This window comes from Phoenix dactylifera, chromosome 5, assembly GCF_051530095.1.
Source record: "Phoenix dactylifera cultivar Ajwa chromosome 5, Ajwa_hap1_PhDact_Kaust_v1.1, whole genome shotgun sequence".
NCBI classification, from domain to species: domain Eukaryota; kingdom Viridiplantae; phylum Streptophyta; class Magnoliopsida; order Arecales; family Arecaceae; genus Phoenix; species Phoenix dactylifera.
The window spans coordinates 24151547-24164751 of NC_143194.1; the positions used below are offsets into that span (position 1 = coordinate 24151547).

Genomic DNA, 13205 nt, shown 5'->3' on the forward strand with positions numbered 1-13205 from the left:
ATTGGCTAAACTAGGCATCTGCTAGCGAAGAAAAGAGAAAACAGCAAGACCCAAACTGTATGAACCTAAGCAGTCTAAATCATCAATATATGAACATAATGTCTTAGGAACATAGTAGTGTATGGTTGGGAAAAGGATAGTCCCAAAGAGATATAAAATCTATAATTTTATAAAATCCTCCACATCTTGTCGTCTGCTCTTACTAACAAGGTATTGTAATCTATTTTTAATTGCATCTCTATTGGCTTTTTTGTGGTCACCCTCAAAATACCGGATGATGAGGTCAGACGTAACCCTTTCCTTCCTATGCAGTTCCACCTCATCATCTGTGGCACTCAAACCAAGGACTAGTGCCAAATCAATTCCTACAAAAGGCACTAGAACCCTACCAAGCCAAAAACCCTCCTCAACATCATCCCAAAAGGAGAGCAATGTGTCCAACACAAGCCTACTCTATTTTATATATGGTAGACCTAGCATGTGCCCAGAAGGAGTGCCACTCATCCTATCCTTCTGTTCATGAGATATACATGGGATTAGGGTGACTATAAAACTTCCAAAGTGGGTGAAGTAACACCTTCCATTCTCCATATTACTGGGGCCAATAGCAGGTTTTTTGCCTGTAATCTGCTTTGGGGCCATCTAAGATATCTACATCACAGATATAGTCAAAAAAAAAATTGAATAATATCAACTCAAATGAATCATCTTAAAAACTATAACAAATAATACAATTAGCACGGAATAGTCATATTTTTTCCTAACAAATATCTCAAATGTGCTACCACAACCTCTCTGTCTATTAATTCGGCAAATCCTAACTATTCCCAAAATTTAAAAAGTAATGCCCTACAATATTGCATATCATGTTGGTGTTCAAAAAAATTATTGGAGAAAGTATGCGGCAACGGTTGACAAACCTGTTGAAGGAATGCAGAGATGCCTCAGGGAAGGTTGGAAAGAGCAATATCCACCGAAGCTTCGGTTACAAACGAATAGGGTGAAGTCAGTTCGAAGGTCGACTCCGAGGCCCGACAGAAAATATCTCCTTGCTTCGAAAAATCGAATCAGAAGGATTCTCCTTTTCGATGAGGAGAACGGCTTAACAGGGGAAAAGAGGAAGATCGAATATCGTTAGGTAGTGGTTTCCAGTTGTAGGGTTTGAAACCGGGGCGTAAAAATCAAGTGGAATCGGGCGAAAAGAAGAGGATTTTTTTTCATTCAAAGAGAGGATTAGTATATAAACTTTGGAGATGAAAGAAGGGCTGGAATCGGTGAGGTTTGAATAGGGCTTGTTCCAATGACCAGAGAAGCATACGAGGAAGAGGGGAAGGGTCAGGGGTATTTTGGTCTCATTATGGCATTTCAAATGTCAATGGAGCACTTATTAAAAAAGCAGGGACTATTTGTTATAGCCGAGTCTAACTTTGGACCGCTAAACAACTTCTCCAAAAAAAAATAATAGGGAGACCGGTAATCTACAGCTGATGAGTTGCTGTTAAAAAGAAAAAAAAATCTAAATATTTTAATCTACTTGGCGATCTAGATATTTTCTAACTTTTGATAAAATATTACAAGGAAGTATCGTAGCAGTAACAGTTAGTTACATACTTGGTTCCATGGATTGATTTTAAATGCCAAACTACGTGAAACCCAAGGCATACACAACCTTTGAATTTGTGGCAAGAACTACAGCTGAGCCTCTCCGTTTCTTTTCACGCGGGGCAATAGATGACTCCTACGATTGACTCAACCGTCCATGCATCAGCATCCAGTTTGAGAGGAGTCACCTCTTGACTTCAAGAAAGATAAGCAAATAAATAAATAAAGTGAGTTGATTTCCTACGTCTGCCCATATATTTAAAACGATCAACTGTTGGATCACCCATTGGTCTGTGGGGAGTCCCCTGAATGGACCCTAAGCCATCCGCTGTCCATGGCAGACAGCTAACACACAGCCACATCGAGGAAAGGAAAACTTGGTCCCTTAGTTTAATGATGCAGTCATCCCCCTCAGGTGCTGCATAATCCCATATATAATGTGGTGTCGGTCATGTAATAAAGGGGCAGTAGAGAAAGCGGTACGGATTGACGACGCTTTTCCCAACGGCATCTGCAGACGAGGGGAAACGACGACCATAAGGGAGTTATTAAGGAAATAACAAGCCAATTCTGGGTTTGAAACTTGTTTTTGGTTCCAAATATGGCTTGGAATTTGGATCGCTGAATAGCCAACCAAGAGTTATGGTTGGCTTGTATGGTTTGCATATTTAAGATGGATTTTGCTCCTCTCCGGAGGAGGTGATATCCATGCCTCTCAAATTCAGAATTCATAATAAAATATCTAAAATAGAGCTAGTCATGGGCCGGGTTTGAGCGCAAAAAAAAATCAAGCCTGAAGCTCGCCTAAAAATAAAAAAAAATCATTTAGACCTAAGGCCCGGCCTATGATTAGCTTTCATCCAAAATAAAGATTCACATAGTTAATCATGATCTTTATCACTAAAAATATTTCATATTTTACTAGTCTCTAATTTATGCACCAGGTGAATGTAAAAATGAATAATAAAAATGATATGAGATTATACTTTACTATAATCTATATGTATTAAAATATATATATTAATTTTCAATCTATATATATATATATATACATATTCGCATGTATAAACCATAATCAATTATATAGATTCCCAATTTAAATATTTTATCATATATTTTAGCATCCAATATTATGAAAATTGTCCATATTTGTATCTACACTTAGAGACTATGAAATATGTGATATTTAGATTATAATTATTTTTAACAATATAAATTGTAACTAATATTATGAATATTTGATTTAAATACTCTATTATTGATTTTGAACTCAAAAATATAGGTACTCTCTCTTTTTGAGAAAAGCATAATCCATGTATATATACATACATATACATACATACACATATATAACACGTAGCAGGTGTTACATAAGTTTGGGGCTCAAGTTAGATTCAAGTTTAATGTGTTAGATGAAGTTGTTAAACTCATTTTGTCATTTATAAATCAAGCTTATCTAAACTAGACCTATTTTTTATATATCATATTTTGTCTAGCAAGAATACGGCTAGCAGTTTAGGATTCATACTCAGCTAATCTATTTAGACATTGACTTGAAATTAGGTTATGACAAGATATATATCCTTATGGTTCCAAATCTAAGCAATCCCCTACACTCACCACTATTCATTTAAATGGCCAAACTATATTTTGTTTTACATGATATAATTTTATTAGACAATGTCTCGACAATGTACAAGCAAACTATTGTTGTACGTTGATCAATATTATATGCTTCATGCCAAATTTTGGCATAACATGCATGATTTATCTATCATGGTCCTATCTAACTTTTTAAAAGCCAGGTCACGGATAATAATCTCTAGCAACTTTACCAATTGAACCTAGTAATGCCTAGGTCTATATGAAGACTAATAAATCTAGAGTCGTAGCTTCATACAATCACACAGATGAGCATTGGAAAATCTCATGCAGGCCACCAAATTATCCTCGTCCTGGTCCTATATCTGAGTTCCTGTTCTAGCGTCCTTCAACCAAGATGCTTCCTTGGAGAGCTGCGTCATAACGCGGTTAAGCTTTGGGAGCCAGAAGAGATCCAGCTAAGCGAAAGTTGTTGGGTTGCGCGGGGACGCTGAGCGCGTCGCATCTTTCAACGTCCCGGCTGAACCCCTAAACTGGACCCACCCTCAAATCCACGAAGCTGCCTCTCACGGAATCCTATGTCTTCCCTTTCCCTCTCTCAATCTCTCTCTAGATCATTGCCTCGAGTGGGAAACAAACCATTGGCTCGTGGCCTCTTCATGATCCTTATTGCCAGTTGTTTCCCTACGACGATTCATCGAAGGGCTGTGATTACGTTGATCAGGTGGGCTCCACAAAGCTCATGGCATCTAGGGCCCACGAGTCAGGAGGTCCTCCATACCTTGTGAGCTGTCGTCTAGAGGGAAGAAAGGTGACGCAGAAGTTGCGTGTTCCCATTCATTGCTTTCGTCTCGGGGTGGACGGGGTTCTACGAAATGGAAAAGGAGCGGCTACTACTTCCAATGCCTGGATTTATATCTAATAATCTTATCTTTGTTATAATATAAATGAAGGACATCATACTTTAGGACGTTGGACAGTCATTACCGAGAACTGCCCTCGCATGATCGAAGCGTGGTACCAAAGTAAAACCCATCCATACTTTTAATATATAAGTTATAGCTCGGACTGTATGAATACATTACGGAAATAGTACATACTACACATAGAATATATTCAATGCCAGAGAGGGGGAAGATGGTAGAATATAACTAAGAAAAATAATCTAGCCACTAGAAATCCGCTTCCTGAGAGCTGGAGAGCTAGTTTCCAAGCACTTTCTTACCTTGGTATGCGGAGGAAACCTTGGGTAAATATGCAATCTTAATTATATAAAACTCTTTTCTTATCTCTATAATTAACTAGATTCAATAATGGAGTAATAATATATGACAACAAATGGTGTAAGACCCACAGGCTAGGGTGGCATCCTGCAAACACTTATTGTGCACTATAGTCATCTGTCTCTAGAACATGCCTGGGGAGCCAGGTATGATTGGAGTTCAACATCGTGATGCCACTTAGTCCAAAGTTTGATTGCACTCGACATATGTCACATATCTGAATCACGGTATGTGCAAATGTCGCTAGCAACATGATGCTACTTTATACCTGAGCACACGTAACCAGCTGCTTTCTCAGAAGTGGACATAGTAATACTGTACTGGAAATAAGAGAGGGTCCATAGTTGAAGAGCATTAATTAAGTAGAAACTAGGTTAAAAAAAGAGTTATTTATATTAACTATGGGCTACATAATGACCAGCTGCCTTGTTCATACATGGCCATTACTTCTACCTTCACACTTTTTTTGGTGGTAGGTTGCTTAGAACAAAGAGGGCATCTACCATGTCTCGTCTCTATAAATAAGCCACCCACCTCATTCCTTCCTCCCACTAGGAATTCAGAAAGGGCTGGTGAGGAAGATTAGGTACAATAGAGGAATCCAGCAGTACGCACTATCACCATCAACCATCCATGGTGAAGCGTAGCAGCAGCAGCAGCAGCAGCAGGGTCCTTGATACTTCCAACTCTTCCATCCCACCCCCTAACCACACCACCACCACCAAGCTCCGACCAAAGGATGAAGGTATTAGGAAGAGGCAGTACAAGGGAGTGAGGATGAGGAGCTGGGGTTCCTGGGTCTCAGAGATAAGAGCACCCCATCAGAAGACCAGGATCTGGCTGGGCTCCTATTCCACCCCTGAAGCCGCTGCGAGGGCCTACGACGCCGCCCTCCTTTGCCTCAAGGGCTCGTCGGCCGCCCTCAACTTCCCCACCTCCCTCCCCTACCACCCTGCTCCCAACACTGTCATGTCCCCGAAGTCCATTCAGAGAGTCGCTGCTGCCGCCGCGAACGCCGTCACCCCGACAACCTCCACGCTCGGCCCTGCGACCACCCCATCGCCTTCATCACCATCCTCGCCATCCGAAGACTACTCTCCGTCCGCGACGACGACGAGCTCGAACAGCTGCATGGCGAGCACCATCGAAGACAAATCGTGGATCGACTTCGGAGCGTTCCAGTCACCGAAGCTCATGGATCAAATGATCAGCCCATTGATCTCTTCTTGGGAGGAGTTGGATGAGGAGGGAGACTTCGAACTTTGGAGCTTCTGCTAGAGAATGAGATACTGCATAGCTTCTAATCCATTCACGAATTAGATGTTCCTTTTCACCTCTTCTAGATTTAGATGAAATAAAGAGAGGTGATACTGACAGTTGAGTGACCGCATTGGCCTTCATCTATTTGATTTAATTTTATTTCAGATAGGTGAAGATCCCATGGAGCTACATGGTTTTAAGATTCAGGTTGTTCCTCGGAGTTTCTACAATTGCACACAAACGTAGGTTTCTATATTTTGCAGACTAGTTGTTCATTATGGGATTACTTCATTATCTCCTGTGAATGAATGGATTCCGATCATTGCTTGGAAAAGAAGCAAGTGATCAGGAATTCCTTTTCCTAGAAAGTTATATACTTGTGAGGGAAGCCATGAACACCAATAATAAATCCAGATGTCCTTTGGCAATGGCCGTTGGATTGACATAATAGAGGGGGGTCTGGATGAGAAAAGGGCCGGATCTGTGTATTCTCTTCAACGAGCACAGTTGAGACTGTTGGTGGCACAGTTCTTTAGCTCCATCTGCTTTGGAATATATTCCCATGATTCAAAGCGTCCAAATGTGTCCTTATTTCATCGAAACTTTATATCTGTAACACTGCTTTATGTCAATGCATTATTGTGGCAACTGTAGAAGAGAGCCAAAATCGGCCAAAACGAATAAATTTTCTATCTTCTACGCGGTTACCTTTTAGGATTTCTATTATTTCATTTCTGCGAGAAAAAAAAAAGAGAGCTCACTGCTCGGTGCATGAAAATCCATCGTGATATGTACATATATGCATGTCTATATGTATTTTCGCACGTACATATGTTTGTATGTGCTGTGTTTAATGGGAAAGCCTTCTGGACTCAATTCTTTGCAGTTGGATTTTGTTTCTTTTAATTAGAAGAGCATTTGGAGGCCAAATACTCACAAAAAAACTTGCGACATGATCTCTTTGTATCAAATCCTCTAAATCCCATCAAATGTATCACTCAAAGTAGCCCTCCCATCCTCTTATTTGGCCATGCTAGCTAGCATGATGGGACTGGAAAATGTACATCTGAGACGCGTAGCCAGGAATGAACCCTTTCTCGGCTAGCTTTCTCGCAGCAAACTTGTGTGCGCTTGCATCATACAAACAACTGGAATCCGATCACCTTCTACAACCTTACCTTTCAATTGCACACGGGCCAATGGCAAGCAACGCTATCGGTCAACTTAATAAACGTCTTGGTGGTCAAGATGCAATTTTTACAATATTGTAACAACTATAGCTCAGCAATTTTAGAGAAAAGATTAAAGCGAATACTGATATTCCTTATGATGATGAGGGTGCTAATTATTTGAGTTGACACAATCATTTGTAATGATACAAGAGATGTAGTTTCCATCCACCCTCTGTTTTTATCTATTCTCATGTTACATGATTTTGTAAAGTAATCAGGATGCTTTGTTATTGTTAACCATTATATACATTTGTGCATAGGTTTGCAATCTTACATCTGACATTATATGATTCTTAACAGTAGAAGTCAGCTTTAGTTGTGATGCCACTCTAATTTCAGAATGGTGTAATGATCTCAAGCAGACTTCTAGTCCTTGAAGAGCATGGTAAGCATCTTAACATAACTTGGAGATCGATCTTGATCCTCAATAATTGCCCTCGTACAACCTTCACTATTCAACAACATTCCCAACCAATTACGGCTCACGTTAAAGTTTAGCTTCCGACACCTCCACCGTCCATCACCTGTTGGTACCATTACCGGGCTCATTTAGTAATATCTAGTATTCTCTTTTATCATCAAAAAAAGATCTACCGAGGGATGGCCATGAGTTGCATACCCCCAGATGATAAGACTAGCCCCGTTTGCATGAAGGTATGGCCTTTCCAAGGATGGGAGACCAGATCCTGGTTGAAATGATCCCCTTAATATCCACTCATGGGATGTCTCATGCTCCGCTGGTCATTTTTCTTAGATGTCTGGATCTGTATGAAATCTTTACAGGCTCATTCCTGATAGGCACCTCCAAGATCCGTGTGGGGGAATCTCATTGCATTGTGGTTTCTATGATGTCAGCTAGGATAGCATAATTGAAGAAAAACTTAAAAGAGTTTGTCCAAGATATGCAATATAGTAGGATATACACAAACTGTGTACTAGGATAAGTGGGAATGAGGATTTGATGCCTGTGAGGGGCTCCACACATGGACATTGCCTCTGCAAATATCCAACATTGTTCAGAAACTCCACCATCCCCCATTCTTTTCTTATAGTATGTTTTAGTATCTATGACTGTTATGTTACTATTGTTTAGCACATGCAAACAGGCAAGTAAATTACAAGCTTATACTGTGGGAGAAGTCATGAGAATAGGGGAAAAAAATCTAAAACAATATGGCTTAGAAGATTGCTTTAAAAACTTGACTAAGCCTAGCATAAACAAAGAGAGATTTCTTGTAATAATGGATATCAACTTGGCAATTTCCATCACACAAAAAAAAAAAGTTTTCCATGGACTATGCGTGTATATTTGCTACCGCTTCGTCCAAGAGCTTATGAAGAACAAGGAGATGGAGATGCTAGTCAAGGCAAGGAGAAGTTTATAGATGCAGTCACAAAACCTTTGAAATCAAAAAATCTTTGCTCTTTATCAAGCTACATCAGTTGCTCAAGATATATTCCAAAAGAAAACTGGATTAAAGGAGGATGTTGGAAAACCCAATTCTCATGACAAGTAACCAGTCGCTAGGCATGAGCTCTAATCTTTTAAAGCTTTTACCATTGTCATATGTGATTATATAAACATGTCAAGATTATCTTCCTTTGTGAATCATGGTGGTATAGTTTTTATATATTTGATGAATTATGGTGGAAAAGAATCAAAAAGTCTTCCTTCAATAAACCATTATCCTTTTCACTCCGCTATTTGGTCACCCCTCCCCCCATCATTATCTCCATCTATCCTGTCTTTATCCTCTTATCCACCACAAACTTTTGAGGAACATGGAACAAGTTTGTTGGAACACAATGAATGACCCACAAATGTCATTTTAGACATTCACACCAGTAACCTCTCTCATGTTCTAGTTTTATTTCATAATCATCGTGACTTTCATCATCTTTGTGCTATTGGATGCTTGTTAGCTGTACTTGGGTGATTTGCTCCAAAGACCACATCGCGTATTTTCTTTGTGCAGAAGCACATTAAAGAAGGAACCATCAAATGAAGCGTTTCATCCATTGTCATGTTTTTTTGAATCACATCCCTTCTCAAAGTTAGATCACAATTATTCATCTGTTACATTCATCTATTACACCAAATTTTACTTCTTAGCTATGTAACTTTTCTATACCCCACAACTAGCACTTAGTTCACCAAATACCCAACAATCATGTGCTCTTCCTAATTAGAAAATTAACCAACTTTGGCCTTCTCTTATGATGCATTTGTTTCAACTGTTCTAGTTGAGCCTGCATCCCTCACACCAAATCCCATTGACCCCCTACCCTGACTTACCATCACATTGTAACAAGAATCAAAGATGGTACTTGCAAGCCCAAGGTTCTTTATGCTACTTACATCTGATGCTAGTGAGTTTCTTAAATATCAGTCACATAAAGCTTCCTTCTGAACGAACATCATGCATAGTTTCTTCTAAAGTCCCAATGGCATCTAGCTATGGTAGAAGAATTTAATGTTCTTTTTTTGGTAGTTATCTAATGCTCTTGTTAAAAACTATATGCGATCGCTATTTCCTCCACCATTACATAGCAGTACCATTAAGTGCAAATGGGTGTGTAAGGTTGAGCAAAATTCTAATGACAGCATCCCATTGGCATCTAGCTACGGCAGAAGAATCTAATGTTCTTCTTCTTTTTTTATTTTGGGTTTTTTATTTAATGCTTTTCTTAAAAATAATACATGATCTTTCCTCCACTATTACATGGCAACATTGTTAAGTGCAAATGGGTATATAAGGTTGAGCAAAATTCAGACTGACTTTGTTGAGACCTTTAGCCTAGTAGTCGGTCAACAAACTATTTACATTGTTCTCAACTTGCAATATCCAAACAAGCGAACCATGCAATTAGATTCCAAAAACATATGATTGTGCAACAAAAAAAAGAGATTTATATATCACAGCCCCGGATCAAGGCTTTAAATACTAGTGCCAAATCCCATACTCTTTTTTTAACGACACAATACAATATCAATTTGGTGCCAACTACCAACACCAAAGGTACATCCCAAAACCAAAAAATAAAAATAAAATGAAAATCCACCAATACGATATGGTTGGTAAGCACTAGCATGGTTGATATGGTACAATCTGTAAGCATCAGTTTGCATGGTCTCAACATCCTAATGCTCGTACTAGTGTCGGTTACGCATTGAAACAGCGCGCTACTGACAGTATTGTCTCATTTTGGTGGTTTTTGAATTCATGCCCCAGATCATGCTGATCCTTTATATCCTTCATGTGCACATTGCTAGCATAAAGTGATCTATAGCCTCAAACAGGCTTCACGAGCTTCATTCTGAGAGCCTTTCAATATCCTAGACTTCAAATATAGCATAACAGGTTCATTATGTTCATCAAAAAGACAAGATCTACCATTCTTATTTTACCTCACTATATGGATTAGGAGTGACAAAACCAAAAACATAACCTTATGAAAACCTGGAATGAACAATCTAGGAAGCTTAAGCTATTCCCAAGGGATGCATGCAACATGACATCGGGAGGCCTTATTATGAATCAAGCTAAATATTCCCTTTATCATGTAACATGGGCAGCTACAAGCTGGACTTCCTCTCAGGTTGTTTTGGGATTCAAGTTCTCTCTATTGGATGGAATCTTCTAACGGAGGCAACTAAGTTCCAAACTATTATTGGTGCACTTCACTAAGTAGCTCTTATTACACTTGACTTGGTTAATCTTGTTGATTAGAAGTGTCAATATACACGTGCACTATGAACATCTCATCTCATTGCCTTCAAGAGAATTTTGTGACATTTGAAAGACACTGTTGAAGTGTGGATTATGGATTATTCATTAGCCAGGCCTCTATTCATTTTTAAGCTTACAATGACACCAATTACGTTACCTGCCTTGATGATCAATGATTCAAATTGGGCAATGTAATGTATAGAGGACCTAATCTCATATGTGGTAGTCTCTGTCACCAAGGTCAAGGGACAATATCTGAGATAAAAAAAGAAATCTCTCAAACCTAACCTATCTCCTTTTTGATAAGTAGTAGCTATGAAAGCTTGCAAGCAAAAAAGATCTCTACCTGGTAAACAAATCCTTTCTTAGATGTTGTAGACCTCATGTATTCAGATGCAGAAGATATACAAATTTGTTCTCAATTCCAGTCTTTATAACACAAGGATAAAGCTATTTGGGTTTCCATTATAGATCCTTTGAGCTATCCGATATGCAATGGCATGTTCATGTCTACTCTATTGCTCATCATATCAAACTCAGAAAAATGTAACTAAAAAGAATCGTTTTTCCACCAAAAAAGTCGACACTTTCCTCAGAACTCATCATCTTCTCCAGCTTTTTTTTGAACCAATTTCTAGTTTTTAACACACAGTCAGTTAATACAGGGGAAACACGTAAACCATAAAATTATTCGTACTGCGACCTAAGTACAAGAATACCCAACTGCCCAAAATTCCCTACACAGAAGAAGAAGAAGAAAGAAAGAAAGAAAAACGATGATATGGAAGAAAAAATCTCAGCATAAAACTAAAACAACAGAAACTGACAGTTTACATACTAAAAGAATACTTATTTACTCAAAAATTTATCACCTTTCATTTGAATATTTCTTATATTTCAATATCAACTCAACTGATACAGTGGATGCAAGTAAAATAACTAAATTCTTGTAAGATTAGAACCCCAAATTAGTACAATTCAGCGAATTACCCTAGAAAATTAGCTACATAACCATGAAAGAAGACAAAAACAACAAAATCCTCAGCACCAAATCGAAAACTCACGATACCGGATTCCTTCGTTGACTTCCAGAAACGATCAGAAGCAGCAAGAACAGTCGAAAGGGCAGAGAGGCGTACCCCCGGCATCGAGATTCCCGATGCCCAGCTCTTCCTCGGTGTAGATGGAGAGTCCTTCCCCTGTCCTCCTTCGTTTCGCCTTGGCCCCGGGACCCTCCTCCACCACGGTCGTCCCCCTCTTCTTCTTCTTTTTATTATTATTGCCCTCCTCCCCTGTTCTCTTCTTCGCCTTCTTCTTCAGTTCGGAAGCCTCCGAATGCTTCCCTTCCTTCGATTCTTCGGGTTTTTTTGGCTTCTTGGCCTTCTTTCCTTGGAAGATCTCGTCGATCTCGTTGCCGGGCTTTTTCTTCTTCTGCTTCTCTTCCTCCTCCGCCATAGCCATGGCCATGAACTCCTTCTCCTCCGATTTATTCTGCTCGGAAGGAGCCGGCTTCTTATTCTTCTTCTTATTTGTTGGCGTCGAAGCCATCGGACTCGTGGAGTCGAGAAGAAGGAACAAGACGAAGGGACGCAGCCGCCGCCGCGACCGGAAGGAGAGTGCGGAGGCTTTTTTGAGTTTGATAGGCTAATAGCTAATAAGGGCTTTATACACGTGTCAAGGGTGGGAACCTTTTGTATAGGCTAGGGTAGTCGGTACTCTTGTACATACTTACAATATTCTATGAATTATTAAAAAAATAAATTATTTTTATGAAATCCATTGCGTTACAAATTAATGGTACTTTTTTTTTTTTCTTAGGCGGGCGTCTCACAGTATATGAGTATGGAGACGCCCAATAAAATCAGAAAACATTATATCACAGAGAGTCGTAGGCAACTCTCCCCCATGCATCCACATATTGCGCCTGAATTACTGGCCATATAAGAGGTCACCCAATCAACAACCCCATTAGTCTCCCTGTAAACATGTCTAGCTATGAGTGCGTCCCCATCTCGACCCATAGCCCAAATATCTCGAAGTAAGGGATGATCCCACCCCGACACTTTCGGATCCTCCTGGATCCACCCTATAATAGTGGCCGAGTCGTCCTCCATAATAATAGAGCAGGCCTGTAATACTCACTGCCCATATCGAAGGCCCTCCCATGCAGCCCTCAGCTCGGCGCTAGGAACCGAGGTCTCTGCTAGCTGACAGCCACCAGCCGCTAGTGCACGAGAGCTCGGGTTCCTAATGACAAACCCAGCGCCCCCTCTGCATCCACCATTCTACACCAATCCGTCAAAGTTAACCTTAAGGAAACTCGGAGGTAGGGGCTCTCAGGTGAAGAACACCAAACAAGATGCTGCGTGAGGAAATGAGAGTCCCAAATATTCCGAACTGTCGGTACTATATGTCTCTCTCTCATGATTACTTGGAGTAAATAAACTTAAAGTATCCTAAAAGCATATATTTTAATTTTATTATTATTTTCTAAT

At 39.7% G+C, this 13205-nt stretch overlaps 2 protein-coding genes across 2 annotated transcripts; one reads left to right on the top strand and one right to left on the bottom strand.

Annotated features, from left to right (window-relative positions):
- Positions 1–4916: 4916 nt before the first annotated feature.
- On the top strand, positions 4917–6608 carry LOC103716011 (ethylene-responsive transcription factor ERF012-like). Its single transcript, XM_008803838.5, has one exon. The coding sequence runs from the start codon at positions 5121–5123 to the stop codon at positions 5763–5765; it is 645 nt and encodes a 214-aa protein (XP_008802060.1). The 5' UTR covers positions 4917–5120; the 3' UTR covers positions 5766–6608.
- A 4951-nt stretch (positions 6609–11559) lies between these two features.
- On the bottom strand, positions 11560–12363 carry LOC103716012 (stress response protein). The gene has a single exon (XM_008803839.5). It carries the CDS (start codon positions 12256–12258, stop codon positions 11809–11811), a length of 450 nt encoding a protein of 149 aa, XP_008802061.1. The 5' UTR covers positions 12259–12363; the 3' UTR covers positions 11560–11808.
- Between the last annotated feature and the right edge of the window lie 842 nt (positions 12364–13205).